Source organism: Rattus norvegicus, chromosome 13, assembly GCF_021556685.1.
Source record: "Rattus norvegicus strain SHRSP/BbbUtx chromosome 13, alternate assembly SHRSP_T2T, whole genome shotgun sequence".
Lineage (NCBI taxonomy): Eukaryota > Metazoa > Chordata > Mammalia > Rodentia > Muridae > Rattus > Rattus norvegicus.
In genome coordinates, this window is record NC_141546.1 from 47,025,596 (window position 1) to 47,040,714 (window position 15,119).

A 15,119-nucleotide genomic window follows, 5' to 3' on the forward strand; every position below is an offset into this window, starting at 1 on the left:
GATTCCGTGGTCTGAATACAGAATGTTACTAAGTCCTATTCTTCTCAGCAACTACATTTTCCTAAAAGTACTGAGTGTTTCTCTCCAAACAATCAACAGAAGCAGAAAGGGAGGCAGAGTAGAGAGAAACTCTTTGTTTTTAGATGTTCTTGTCTTACTATTGTGTGTTGTGACAAGCATACACATCAGTCACAGTTGCACTGTGAACTATGGGACAGAAGTCAGTCCTCTCCTTCCACAGTGGGTTCTGTGAATCAAAACTCAGGTCCTCAAGACTGTGTAAGTCCTTTAACCCACTGAGCTGTCACCATGGCCAGACAGACATCCCTATGTTGCAATAGCTGAAGAGGGAAATGTATCCCAAGAACTTAGAAAAGTTTCAAGTGAAACAAAACCTAAAAACATGACCACAGAAAAAAACAAGCTACTGAGACACTAACCTGACCTACACAATTACTATAAGCTTCATGGAACTGACAGACATTCAAGTGTGCCTGCTAAGGACTGGGTTCACCAGCCACTAGCAGAGACAGAAAGAAGCCATTCATGAAAACAACAGCATCAATGGACCACCAAGAACCCAGATCCAGACTCTAACTATTCTGACAATTCAGTTGTTTTTCACAAAACAAATGTTTTTCAAAATTGTTATTCCATTTCTAGAAGCACTTTTATAGCTAAGTGAGTATAAATTCAGAAATAGCATCTTCTGGCCAAAGTCATCTTCAAAATAAGAAACAAGACCAAACTAACACAATGTAGGTAGAAGTAGGAGGTTTTTTGTTTTGTTTTGTTTTGTTTTGTTTTGGGGGGGGGGGGTTAAAAGCAATCTGTCGTTATTACTAAAAAGCCTTATTTAGGCTTAACTACTTAAAAACAAAAAGGAAATCATCTAAAAAGCTACAATATAAAAGGAAATTTAAAACTACAAAGCTTGTTATATCTATTTCATTTTATTAATATACCTGGGAAGTTAGAAAGAACCACCTTCATTTTAATTAATGACCATCTTCCTCAACAACCAAAACAGGTAAAGATCTAAACCCACTTAAAAAGGTCCAAAAATTGTAAGTATAGCACTTTTTTCATTTCTTTCAAATAAAAAAAGCACATGCAATCCAATTTATTTTTAGGTCAACAAAGAGATCCAACTGTAAACACTAACTAAGAGAGCAAGCCAGAGCAGACAATCCAAACTCCTTGCAAAATTCCCTGTGAAACTCTATAGAACAATACACTTTTTAAAAATTCTCTAAAAGTGTTTTGCAGCCATTTCCTAAGGCACTGAATTACATTACATATGGTCAGTGAGGGATCTCAGTAAAGAACATCCCAAAACACTTAATACTTCTTCCTTTTCCCTGAAACTGAGGAGCTAAGCAGCCTACACTAACCTGAAACTTTACAGCCCCATCTCTGCCTCCCAAGTAATGGTGTTCACCATTGAGTCAGGATCCTGTGGCTTTTAAGGACAAAATTTCTTGAAAATGACAAGTTAAATAAAAATTAAAATGTTGCAAGAACTTAATGCTCAGAGGGAAAATATGTGTCCAAAAACTCGGGAGGGTGACCAGCTTGTATTGAGAGTTAAGAGAGGTTAAGGACATAAGGAGTATGGCAGAATGGCTAGCACAATCATGGCCCGTGACCAAGATGGCCAAACCACTGACTGAACTGAATAAAATCCTCTGCTTCTTTACCTCTAGAACCTCTTCAGATGATGGCTGCAAAGGTGAACTGAACTGTTAAAGAAATGTTCTTTATAATACACTACAGAAAAAGATATTTGCAGAAAAAGTACAAGAAAGAAAATAAGGAAGGAAAATGTAAGAACTAGCTATGCTCACTTGAAATATTCAGAGGATCAATTAGAAAACAAATTAAGCAATGTACAAAATAAAATTATGCAGTCCTTCATGTATTTCAGCCATCAGTGACTTTCCAAAGAAAATTTTAACTCACAAATGACTGGATTTCATTCAATAAAGCTGCCTCTCATTTACAAAGCTCCCAGTCTCAATGTCCTTCAGTGACATGAAAAGAGATTCAGGAAGGGTCTTTGCAATATGTCTACTTCCATGAGCATGACCAAGACCTAGCAAGGCAGTATCATTTGGTCAGTGTTCCTCAAATCTAACGGAGATGAACAGAAGAGGACAGCTTCATTAGAGCGAGAAAGAGTGTCACACACATTTCAGTACCATCTCTACCTTACCTCTTTGGAAACCAGACTCCAAACAGCTAGCTTCCTCCCCATAACTAAGAAATTTGGGGAAGTATTTAAAAGGTCTGGGAAGGGGCTGGAGAGATGGCTCAGTGGTTAAGAGCACCCGACTACTCTTCCAGAGGTCCTGAGTTCAATTCCCAACAACCACATGGTGGCTCACAACCATCTGTAAAGAGATCCAATGCCCTCTTCTGGTGTGTCTGAAGACAGCTACAGTGTACTTATATAATAATAAGTGAATAAATCTTTAAAAAAAAAGGGGGGGGGGAGGTTGGGGATTTAGCTCAGTGGTGGAGCGCTTGCCTAGCAAGCGCAAGGCCCTGGGTTCGGTCCCCAGCTCCAAAAAAAAAAAAAAGGTCTGGGAAGGGTCAAATTGGCTTACAGATAACAGTTTATTGAGCCAAGTGTGGAGACTCATGCCTGAGATTTCAACATTCAGAAGGCTGGGAGTAGCAGGTATTTCTAAGTTTGAAGCTAGCCAGAGTACAAATCAAGTTCCAAGCCAACCTGAACTACAATATATGTCATAAATAAGCACACCACCATGTGTGTTTATATAAACAAATTACAAAAATTATTAAAGTGAAAATGTCTTGGGGAAACCTTTATAATGGACCAGAGCAATACTACCAAGAGCCTACTTCGTATGTGAAGGCGGGACAGACTTACATAACTAATGTGAGACACACAAAGTGGGGGGAGGGAAGGAGTCCAAAGCACCATCGATAAATATCTGTCAGCAAAGACATTTAAACTTGAATCTATCCACTCATTAAGAAACACAAACATGGGGTTGGGAATTTAGCTCAGTGGTAGAGCGCTTGCCTAGGAAGCACAAGGCCCTGGGTTCGGTCCCCAGCTCCAAAAAAAGAACCAAAAAAAACAAAAAAAAAACAAACAAAAAAAACAAAACAAAACAAAAAAACACAAACACAAGGATATAATCTGTCAATTCTAGAACACAGGCAATCCTATAGGACAAATCAATAAATAGGATGAAAACCAAAAGTAGTATCCTACACCACAGTACAGTGGCCACAGTAATTTACTGAATAATTTAATAGCCGGAAGTGGAGATTTTGAATGGTTCCAACACACAAAAAAAGCAGGTATGTTAGATTACCCTAATTTGATCACTGAAGATTCTATATGTAACAAAATTACCTCTCTCTCTCTCTCTCTCTCTCTCTTTCTCTCTCTCTCTCTCTCACGCACACACACACACACACACCACACACACCACACACACCACACACACACACACACACAGAGGGCAGATGAGTATTTGGTTTTTGCAATAAACCCAATGCAATGTGTGGACTTTGTTTGGATCATCACCTAACAAACCAAAAATAAAAAAAGTATTATTACTTATGAGTACAGTAATGATGTGGTTATGTTTGAAGGGAAAAAGTCCTTATCTAAGAGATTTTTTTTAAATATATCATGATGAAGCAAATATATAATGCAACATTTATAATTACTAAGTTTAAGCTGGGCCTGCCTGCCTCCACAGACCAGAAAAATCTATCTACTAGGAAGACAGTCACAGGGGAACCCACTGTGGCCTGCCTTTGCTACAGAGTGAGTTAAAAGGCCAGCATGGGCAACTTAGGAAGCTACTCTCTCAAAATAGTAAGCAGAAAGCTAGAACCATAAGTCAGTGGTAAAGTGCATAAACACAAGGCCCTAGGTTCAATCCCTTATGCTGTATAAAGAAAAACATCCCATCTAGGATATAGACATCGCTCCTCTCTAAGCTTCAGTATGACTGAGTTCATCAGTGAGAATTTACTTAACAGTAATACCATGCTGTATGACAAACAGTCATACCAACATCCCTGCAGTCATGTCATAGACAGCACTCCATTTCATCTTGACCCTGGTTCCCATCATTTGCTTCCTTAAACTCAAAGCTTCAATACAAACTGAAGAAACATATAACATACCTGTGTTAACAGAGGCTGACGTAACAAGGTTCTTTCTTAGCATGTCATACAGAGGGCTGTAAAAGAAATACTATGTAAATATTTGTGATTTTCCATTATATATTAAATACACCTATGGCGTGTTACTTTCCTACTTTCTCTTAGATATACAAACAGAATCTTTTTCTTTCTTTTTTCTTGACCTAGAAATAATAGAACAGAATCTTTTTCTTAAAAAAAATTTTTTTTAAAATAACTTAAACATTAAAGAGGAGCCAGGCACAAACAATAGCGCTTGCCTGAAACGCCAGCATTTGGGAAGTTCAGACTGGAAGATCAAGTTCAAGGTTATTCTTAGCAACTTACTGACTTAAAGCCTACCTAAGTTCAAAGGTGAGCCTATTTAAACACAAAACAAACAAACAAAAAAGCTAGGCGAGGTGGCACACACCTTTAACCACAGTGATTAGTGTGTGAATACAGGTGGATCTCTTTGAGTTCGAGACCAGCCTAGTCTACAGAGTGAGTCCAGGACACAGCCAGGGCTGGTTACACCAAGAAACCCTGTCTCAAAAAAAGGAAAGGAAAGGAAAGGAAAGAAAAAAAAAAAAAATGAACATCTAACCCCTGCTACCTAGTCCTCAATAAAAATTTGATCAAATTTTATTTTATTAACTATTGATAACCTGATTGGGAAGATTTTCTTTGAAGATTATTCTTTTCTTCCAGATGTCAAGTTTTGTATTTTTGACTCAAAAAATGGAAGTGTAAAAAGAAGTTTTATCAATGTTAAGAAAAAATAAGCTCAGAAAAAAGCAATCACTAAGGCGCAATCATTAAGGGCAGGGGAACAAACACCAGAAGGTTGAGGGTGGGCTAGAAAGATGACCTAACTGAAGAGCATTGACTGCTCTTACAGGGAAACAACTTAACAGCACCCACATGGTGGTTCATGACCATGTACTTCAGTTCCAGATCTCACACCCTCTTCTGGCCTCCTTGGGCACAAAGCATGTATCTGAGCAGACATATGCATGCAGGAAAAACACTCACACACATGAATTAAAAGTTTAAAGAAAATGTTAAAGAACACCAACTTGTGACCAACTACATGACCCCCTCCTATTCAACCTTCACACAAGATGTTCAACCAGACGCTACCCACCCATTAGCCCTCTAGAAACTGTCACAGCTCAGCTCACATTCTCTCCTTCCTCAAGGAACCTTAGACAGGATAAGTCCCAGCCATTCCATTTCATATACTTCTCTCTACAGCTCTTATTGTCTGTCATGCTATTTTACCATGTATGAAGATGATTACTATTCTGTATGTACCATCAAATCAAACTGTCCACACTGCAAACCACCGGCTATACAACATATGTAGCCCTAAAAACACTTATTGACTATAGAAAACATAACCTATACAGAATGAGTGAGCAGATATAAGCCCTCAAAGATACATAAACCCTCACCCTTTTTACCTTGGATCTTTCACAGAAAAGCTCTGACATCCAAGTAGATCTCCCAAAAGGTCTCCACCACAGTACACCAGATGTTGCTCCTGTTGATCATAGAGCTGCTTCACCATTATATACTGGCCTAGATAGTGCATTACCTACATGAGAATAAAACACCATGAAATGATATGTCTGACTACAACCAAAACCACAACTACGCATGAGTGACTGAGATATTTTGCTAGAGAAAGACATAAGACCACCGGTATTTGGATGCTGACAGAGTGTAAGCAATCCCCAAACAGGATAGATGTTTCCTACAGTAGGTTCATCCATTCATCCATCAACAGAACCTGATCTGACAATGAAAAAAGGCAGCAACTTAACATTCAACTGCAGTGCCCGATCTTTAATGGACCATTAGTCCTAATACAGAGACCAGAATTTAGGTCTCTCACAAATAAAAACATAGTTTACCTGGCTTTTTCCTTTCAGGTTTCAAAAACTCATGATTCTAAACTTGAAAAGTGTTCTTTCCCACGCAGATGAAGCATGTCATAGAACCTCTATTAAATCACCTAGGCTGATAGATACACTGTTTGACAATAGACCTGGATAAATTTTATGACAAACAGGGAGAAAATGAAAGGGGAAAGGGAAAGAATCTACTAATAGAGTTTTTAATGCTTCATGTTTTAGTCTTTATTTCCCTTCTACCCACCGACCCTGGAATGTTTCTTAAAAGTAGGTTAAAAAGCACCAAACTTCTCACCCAACAATTAAGTTCTTGTAAAATATCAAAAGCAAGTCAAAGACATCTATAATCTCCACTGTATTACTGATAGATGTGGCAATGAAGGAAAAGAAGGTCTATAATTTGTTTTCTGCGTAAGAAAGGTGGAAGGTTCTACCATACTAAATGCAAATTGTTGAGTACATTAACATTTGAATAATTCCACTGAAAAAATTCAATGTGCTGGCTTTTTTAAAAAAAAGCTTCCAGATGCTAAGTTATTTAAATTCTTAAACATTCAAAATGACTGGGTGCTCCCAGAATACCTGACAGATGCAGTGATAAAGTTCCTGCCTCAGTCCCTGCCTGCTGCAAGTCTTACAATCTGTGGCTTTTTTTTAACCCACGCATTTTGCTTTATCATTCAATGAATGATGAATGAATGGTAAATGAATTTGTGGACGACCACATATATATGCACTTCAAAAGGAAGTGTGAAGGAAACAGGAAATGAACAAGGCAGTCCTCACAATATGAAAACCGTTCCTTCAGTAGCACAACTTCCTTTCCTGGCCCTGACTTCAGAACTGTACAAATGATGGCCTCTACTCAACTGTCCTTAAAACTGGGAGCTGTCCCTGATGCTTACCTCTTTCATGGTGAAAACTTCCCCCTGAGCACCTGCTGCTTGCAAAATCTTGAGAAGCTGCAGTTTTGGTCGTACCTGCTATAAACATAAAACATTAACACAGAATTTTCATGTCCCTGAAAGGCCTGGACTTACTATGTGGTAAAAGATGACCTTGAACTCTGGATCCTCCTGCACAAACCCCAGCATAAAGCCCCTATTTCCATTTCACTTAGATCAGTTTCTAAAAAAATTAAGGAAGCAATCTTCCAAAAAAAAAAAAAAACAAAAACAAAAAACAAAAAACAAAACAAAAAGCTCTAGGAGGGGCTGGAGTGATGGCTCAGCGGTTAAGAGCACCTGACTGCTCTTCCAGAGGTCATGAGTTCAATTCCCAGCAACCACATGGTGGCTCACAACCATCTGTAAAGAGATCCGATGCCTTCTTCTGGTGTATCTGAAGACAGATACAGTGTACTTATATATAATAAATAAATAAATCTTAAAAAAAAAAAAAAAGCTCTAGGAGACACTTGCCGTCTTTCTGATAAATCATTTACAACAGGAAGTATATTCATACCTACAAGGATGACAATAATGATAAATTTTTTAAGGAAAATAGCTGTTGGCTTGAAAACAGGAAAACTAGAATCTTTGTGCATTTATGATGGAAATAAATGGTATAACTGCTGTGGAAAAAAAAAAACCAGCAGCCCTTGGAAAGATGGCTCAGTAGTTAGGAACACTGGCTGCTCTTGCAGGGAACCTGCATTCAAGTCCTAGTTACTCACAAGGCACCTCACAACTGTAACTCTAGTTACAGGATACTCACTTCTGGCCTTGGTTGGCACACCTGTGAGACACAGACATACATGCAGGCAAAACACTTGATACTCACAAAATTTTTAATTAGATTCCAAGGTAACTATTAAAAACCTGAAAGCTGGGGCTGGAGAGATGGCTCAGTGGTTAAGAGCACTGGCTATTCTTCCAGAGGTCCTAATTTCAATTCCCAGCAACCACATGGCAGCTCATAACTCTCTATAATGAAGTCTGCTGCCCTCTTCTGGCCTGCAGGCATACATGCAAACAGAACGATGTATACATAATAAATCTAAAACAGAAACAAAAACAAAACCTGAAAGCTGGGGCCAGGCATGGGGACACACTTGTAATCTCACATTGCAGGGGGGGAGGGGGGGCAAGAGGATCTTTAAGTTTGAGGTCAGCCTGGTCTATACAGCAATTTCCAGTACAGCCAGAACGTCATAAAGACCCCATCTCTGAAAAAGAAAAGGAAAGAACCTTAAAAAGGTCCAGACTAAATATTTGTATACTTGTATTATTCTGAAATCATCAAAGGATGATGGCACTGAAACTCAGCAGGTTTGATAAAGAGTATTATTTGTTATGTACAACATCACTTCACTGACTGTAGAAATTTGTGAATTCTTTAGCCAATAATTGTGACTTTGGGTTTTTGTTTTTAGACATTTTTATTACAAAACTGAAATGAAAACTGAGGCACTAAGGAAGACAAAGTTATCTAGTTACTGCTCTGGTGTCCTATTCCAGCCACAGGAACTGACTTTATCATATATATACATTTTGTGAAATTTGCCTCCACTTGTATACTTTCCTATCTTTTATCTTTCACTTAAAATGTTGTCTTTCATATCCTTACTCATTTTTTTAAAGATTTATTTATTTATTATATATAAGTACACTGTAGCTGTCTTCAGATACACCAGAAGAGGGCATCAGATCTCATTACAGATGGTTGTGAGCCACCATGTGGTTGCTGGGATTTGAACTCAGGACCTCTGGAAGAGCAGTCCATGCTCTTAACCGCTGAGCCATCTCTCCAGCCCCTTACTCATTTTTATATGCTGCTTGAAACTGATCTTAGAACCTCACACATGCTAAGCAAGTATTCTATCACTCAGCTATGGTCTCAGTTCCCTTACTAATTATTAATAAACACAAAATGTAACCACTTTTATGTGTCAACTTATTAACTATTTATTAAACCAAGGAACAAAAAAACTGTTTTGCATCTGTGAAAAGACTTTCCCACTCCTCATTTCGGCGGCTCTGGGGATCTATTCCTGAGCCCTGCACATCCACATCAAGTGAGTGCTCTGGAGCTCAGCTAACCCTACTACTGCTGTAGATGGTTACATTAGAATATGACCATGACCAGAAGTTCATGTTATTTTTTTTTTTTTTTGGTTCTTTTTTTCGGAGCTGGGGACCGAACCCAGGGCCTTGCGCTTGCTAGGCAAGCGCTCTACCACTGAGCTAAATCCCCAACCCCTGTTCATGTTATTTTTAAGGCTACAGTACTGAAGAGGTAAGACACAAACTTTATGGCCTGCAAAGCCTAATATATATGTTTTCTAGCCTATACAGAACATCTGTTGACTCCTACCCTAAACTTCAAATAGTTCATAATTTGTGTTAGTAAAAATAATGCCACTTGAAAGTAGTGAGTCACAATTGTAACCACGGCACTTGGGAGAGCCAAGTTTATCTAGAACTTGCTATGTAGACCAGGCTGGCTTCAAAAAAAAAAAAAAGTATCCTACTTGAATCATTATGCATATATTTTTTCATAGTATGAACAACCTACCTGGATTATTAAAGAAAATGGAGCAGCTGGGAGCTGGGGAGATGGCTCAGTCAACAGTGTTTGTTGTATAAGCATGAAAACCTGAGGCCACTCAGATTTCCAGCCACCCAAAGAGAAAGCCACATGTAGTAGCTGATAGTCCAGCACTGAGAAGGCTGTGACAAAGGGACCCTCCTGGAACTTACTGGCTAGTCTAGCTCAATCAGTGAGCTATAAATACTATATAATTGTAATATGTAATTTGTAATTTATAACATAATGTATAATTATAATACAGAATATAAAAATAGTAATATACAATGTATAGATTTAGTAACAGACCCTGCCTCAAAAGTAAGGTATAGCACAACTGAGGCAGACAAGCCATTTTAACTTCTGGTCTTCACAGACTCATGAACAATATCACAGGCACATGGGGGGGGGGGGGGGGGAGTCAAGTAGCCGAGTGTAGTTAATCCATAGATTATATATATATATATATATATATATATATATATATATATATATATATATATATATTAGAATCTCAGTTGCCAAGGTTGTCCTTAAATTCACTCTGTAGTACAAGCAAGCTTTGAACTTTTAATTCTCCTGCTTGAGCCATCCAAGTAGTTGGGATTATAGGATTTCACCATCAGATCCCTCAGTAAAGACATTTTAAGACTACTACTTCCCAGCTTCCCTAATGCTTTAGCTATAAGGATGGTAGTAAAAATAAAAAAGACCCAGTCCTCTCTAGCAATTCTTTACTCCCTATTAATTTAGATATGTAACTAAGCTCTTCAAGTAGAAAAGAAACCAGGACACTCCATGCCAGTCTCTCTGTACTGGCCGGAGGAGAAAGCAGCCATCTCAACCATCTCAACCATGAGCTGGCAGTGGATATAAGAAGTGAACAAAGGCAGCTATGGCTGTGGATGTTAGTACAGGACTCCACTCCTCAAAACACATCCTGGGCATATGCCTAACTCCAACAGTAACTAAGCTGCCTCCAGATGAGGAACTTCTCTGCAACTACCTACATTTCTGAGTAATAAAGATTCTTCTATATAGGGAAACTTTTATTGTTACAAAAAAAAAAAAAAAAAAAAGGTGTCTGGGGATACAGCTCCATGGTAGAGCACCTATCCAGTATGCATGAGGCCTAAATTCAACCTTGAGCACAGAGATAGGCAAAAAAAACAGAAACAAAAAGTTTCTTGTAAAGATTTATTTATTTATTATATATAAGTACACTGTAGCTGTCTTCAGACACACCAGAAGAGGGCATCAGATCTCATTACAGATGGTTGTGAGCCACCATGTGGTTGCTGGGATTTGAACTCAGAACCTCTGAAGAGCAGTCGGTGCTCTTAACCACTGAGCCATCTCTCCAACCCAGAAACAAAATTTAAGGAATGGGACCAGCTTAAATTAACCCTATCTCTGACATCAAAGAAAAGCAGGCTGATGAGTCTCAGATACAAATTTGCGTGGACAGAATAAACACCAGAAAAAGTAGATGCTGTGTCCGAGGGGTATCTGAGATCTTGGCAGCATCAGTAACTTTATAACACACTATTATTATATAATATAACATAGAACTGGGAAGCCTACTTTTGAGATAGCTTCAAAACCTTCTCATTCTGCTATACAAGAAGCAGACAGTGTAGGCACTGGACTATGTCTCCCTTTCCCTGTCTCACTACCAACAAGACAGATGAGCTAGAGCCTTTCTAACCCCACAGTTTATTTACCCCAGGCTACATTAACTTTACACCAATTACACTATCTTAATGCCATCACTCCGGAACGCTCAGGAGGTGACTGTGATCTACTACACTCCCACTAAGCTGGCCCTTACAGTATGCCCATCGTATACAATTTTGTTATTTACTTATTTTTTTTTCATTTTTTTTTTTATTAACTTGAGTATTTCTTATATACATTTTGAGTGTTATTCCCTTTCCCGGTTTCTGGGCAAACATCCCCCTCCCCCCTCCCCTTCCTTATGGGTGTTCCCCTCCCAACCCTCCCTATTTACTTATTTTTGTTTTATTTAAGACAGGGTCTCTCTATTATGTAACTCAGGTTGGCCTCAAACTCACAGAAATCCACCTGCCTCTGCCTCCTAAGTGCTAGAATTATAAAGACTTGCATATACCAAGTCCATATAGCCTAGTTTTGTTATTCTATTTTATATTATCAAGTTTGTATCATTTCCTTTTAGAGCTTCCTCAATGTTAAGAACTCCTTCATTCTAAAGATTCTTATATTTTCTTCCAATGTCTTGACTTTCTACATTTAAATCTTTACCTGGAATTTGTGTTTTCCAGAGACATGACTATCACAAAATTATTTTATAAAATTAATTTATACTGCCTCTTTTTCTCGTCAACTCCAAATCCTACTTTCAGCATATATAAAGGAACAAGCATGAAGAAATGTTTCTGAAACACAAAAATAAAGTAATTTTTAAAAAAACTCTACTAAGGGGCTGGGGATTTAGCTCAGTGGTAGAGCGCTTACCTAGGAAGCGCAAGGCCCTGGGTTCGGTCCCCAGCTCCGAAAAAAAAGAACCAAAAAAAAAAAAAAAAAAAAAACTCTACTAAAGGAAAAAGTCTGGAGCTGGAGAGATAGCTCAATGGTTAAAGGCACATGTTTGTCTTCTACAGGACCTGGATTTGAGTTCCAGCAACCACATAATGGCTCACAATCATCTGTAACTCCAATCCCAGGGTATCCAATTCCCTCTTCTGGCTTCCAAGGGCAACACATGCATGTTATTTAAAGACAATGCATTCAGACAAAACATACAGGCATGCATATACATATAATAACAATAAATAAATCTTAAAAAATAAAAAATAGGGCTGGAGAGATGGCTCAGAGGTTAAGAGCACTGACTGCTCTTCCAGAGGTCCTGAGTTCAATTCCCAGCAACCACATGGTGGCTCACAACCATCTGTAATGGGATCCAATGCCCTCTTCTGGCCTGCAGGCATACATGCAGGGAGAAAGCTGTATGATGTATAAATAATAATTTTAAAAAATAAAAATAAATAAAAAATAACATTTAAAAAAGTCTGTCTGCAATGGGATATACCAAATCTGAGAGGAGACTGTCAAGTCTGTATCCACAATGCCTAGATAAGCTATGGATCTGTAAGAATGTATTTGCCATATTCACCATTTAAGATAGACAGCCTTTTAAATAAAACGAACCAGCCTGGCCTGATGCTGCATGCCTAGAATCCCAGCACCTGGAAGCCAGGCAAGAGAATCAAACAAGTTCACAGCAGTCTGCTCTACAAAGGAAGCTCCAGGTCAGCTAAGAGTAACAGACTCTGTCTGTGTCTCTTTCTAATAGCTCCAAAGTAGACTGCACAAACAAAAAGAAAGAAAATTAACCCCCAGATGAGACAAAAAAAGACCTTAGATAACCTGGCCCCAAATTCTCTACTACCTACCTCCAACCTAAACCATGCCTAGTTTAACCAAATGTAAGAAATAACTTGCAAAGGGGCATAAGTAGTGAAAACCAAGATTGATCTTGACCATTTCAAGCTGTCTGTAACTTTCAAATAGGTAATTTAAGATTTACAACATCACCACTTCTGCTTGAAGCAAACCCTAATCAGTGAACTCAGCCATATACCTCAATTCAATTTAAAGTATTTAAAGAAAAGTAAGATGTCTGGTAATGATTACCTGATTGATTTGTTCCGAAGAAATTCTGCAAGCACTGTCAGATGCTGAACACTGGGCAGAGGTGGAATGTGATGTCATTTTGGCAGTGAAGATTCCAAACTCAGTTAGCAACTACAAGGGAAAAACATATATAAAATTGTAAAGCAGAGACTTCTGTCTTTAGCATTCACTGAGAAGTAAGCTCGGGGCTAAAGACATAGCACTCAGTTAAGAGCACTGGCTTCTCTTCCAGAGGACCTACTACGTTTAATTCCCAGCACCCACAATGCAGCTCACAACTCTCTTTAATTCCAGATTCTGGGGACCTGACACCCTCACCAATGCACATAAAATAAAAACAAATTTAAAAAGAAATAAGCTGGGCATGGTGGGCACACACCTTGAATACCAGCACCCAGAAGGCAGAGGCAAGTGGATCTTTATGAGTTCAAGAGCAGCCTGTTCTACACAGCAAGTTGAAGGATACTCAGGGCCTATATAGAGAACCTGTCTCCTAAACAGAAGGAAAAAGAAAAGACAAAAGTGCCAGCAACATTTTTTAAATCTGATACACACACATACACACACACACACATCTGCTTAAATACAAAATACACTGAACTGAAATTCTCAATAATCAAATCCAGCACAAAAGCTAGAGACTAAACCACGTGTCTCCCTCAGATGAATCCTAAAAGACAGGTTTGGACTTGCCCCACCTTCAATGCTGATGCTAATGAGTAGTACACTGTTCCTAGCTGCAAGTCAAATTTACAATCACTGCTTCCCACGGCTGTCAGGTGGACTAGACACTACTGAGGGGAGTGATTAAGATAAGAACTAGGAGACACCCACAGCTGGGAAATCACAGAATTTCTAAGACCGCACTCCAACATGCCTGAACAAGAAACCACAAGAAAGTGAGTGTCAAAGTTTGCCTGGTAATCAGGTAATCATGGTAGGACACACTGGCAATGTCAGCACTTAGGAGGAGGCTTATCTTGAATTCAAGGCCAGCCTGAGGTTCATGGTAGACCTCAAAAAATAAATAAATAAATAAATAAAAACCTTTTTTTTTTTTTGTTCTTTTTTTCGGAGCTGGGGACCGAACCCAGGGCCTTGTGCTTCCTAGGCAAGCGCTCTACAGCTGAGCTAAATCCCCAACACCCCCCCCCAAAAAAAAAACCTTTAAAAATACATTTCTAATATCATATACAAGAACTTTTAAATGTATTAAAAATCTGCAAAAGAGTGACCACTGCTACTGCATAGGACCAGAGTTTGATTCCCAATTTGACCCATGAAGGCTGGGGTGGTCACAATGGTCTATAATTCAGCTCCAAGGATCTCTTCATCCCAAATATAGTTTTGTTCCCTTGTTTTCTTCAAAGTGGAGTTCTAAGAAATATATAATGGGCTAGCTTGCTTTAAAAAAAATGAAAAAGAGGGGCTGGAGAGATGGCTCAGTGGTTAAGAGCACCGACTGCTCTTCCCGAGGTCCTGAGTTCAAATCCCAGCAACCACATGGTGGCTCACAACCATCTGTAATGAGATCTGATGCCCTCTTCTGGTGTCTGAAGACAGCTACAGTGTACATATATAAATAAAATAAATACTCAGCTCCAAAATAAATAAATAAATAAATAAATAAAATGAAAAAGAACATTGTAGGTAATTGGGATTTAACTGTTTCACTGCAATCACTTAATTCTTCTCATATCAGGAGGGATGAGATAGGCTAATTTCACAACAGGTTTCAAATTGACAGTTAAGGAGACTAGGTCTAAATCTGTTTCCAAGAACAGGTCTAGACAAGCCCAGACAAGTCAGTTACTGAAAAAA

At 38.6% G+C, this 15,119-nt stretch overlaps 1 protein-coding gene across 30 annotated transcripts in view; it reads right to left on the bottom strand.

Annotated features, from left to right (window-relative positions):
• The window catches only part of Mdm4 (MDM4 regulator of p53), a 41,430-nt gene that overhangs the window by 20,491 nt on the left and 5,820 nt on the right, over positions 1-15,119 (bottom strand). For 16 of the 30 annotated variants that reach the window (XR_015635208.1, XR_015635209.1, XM_087580752.1 and 13 more), the window contains 4 exon segments: positions 13,299-13,409; positions 6,998-7,075; positions 5,640-5,773; positions 4,177-4,232 (listed from right to left, as the gene is read on the bottom strand). Coding sequence is in view for 16 of the 30 variants with exons in the window: in XM_087580755.1 (XP_087436881.1) it covers positions 4,177-4,232; positions 5,640-5,773; positions 6,998-7,075; positions 13,299-13,376 (346 nt within the window). In the remaining 14 variants the exon portion in view is untranslated. 30 annotated transcript variants of the gene reach the window in all.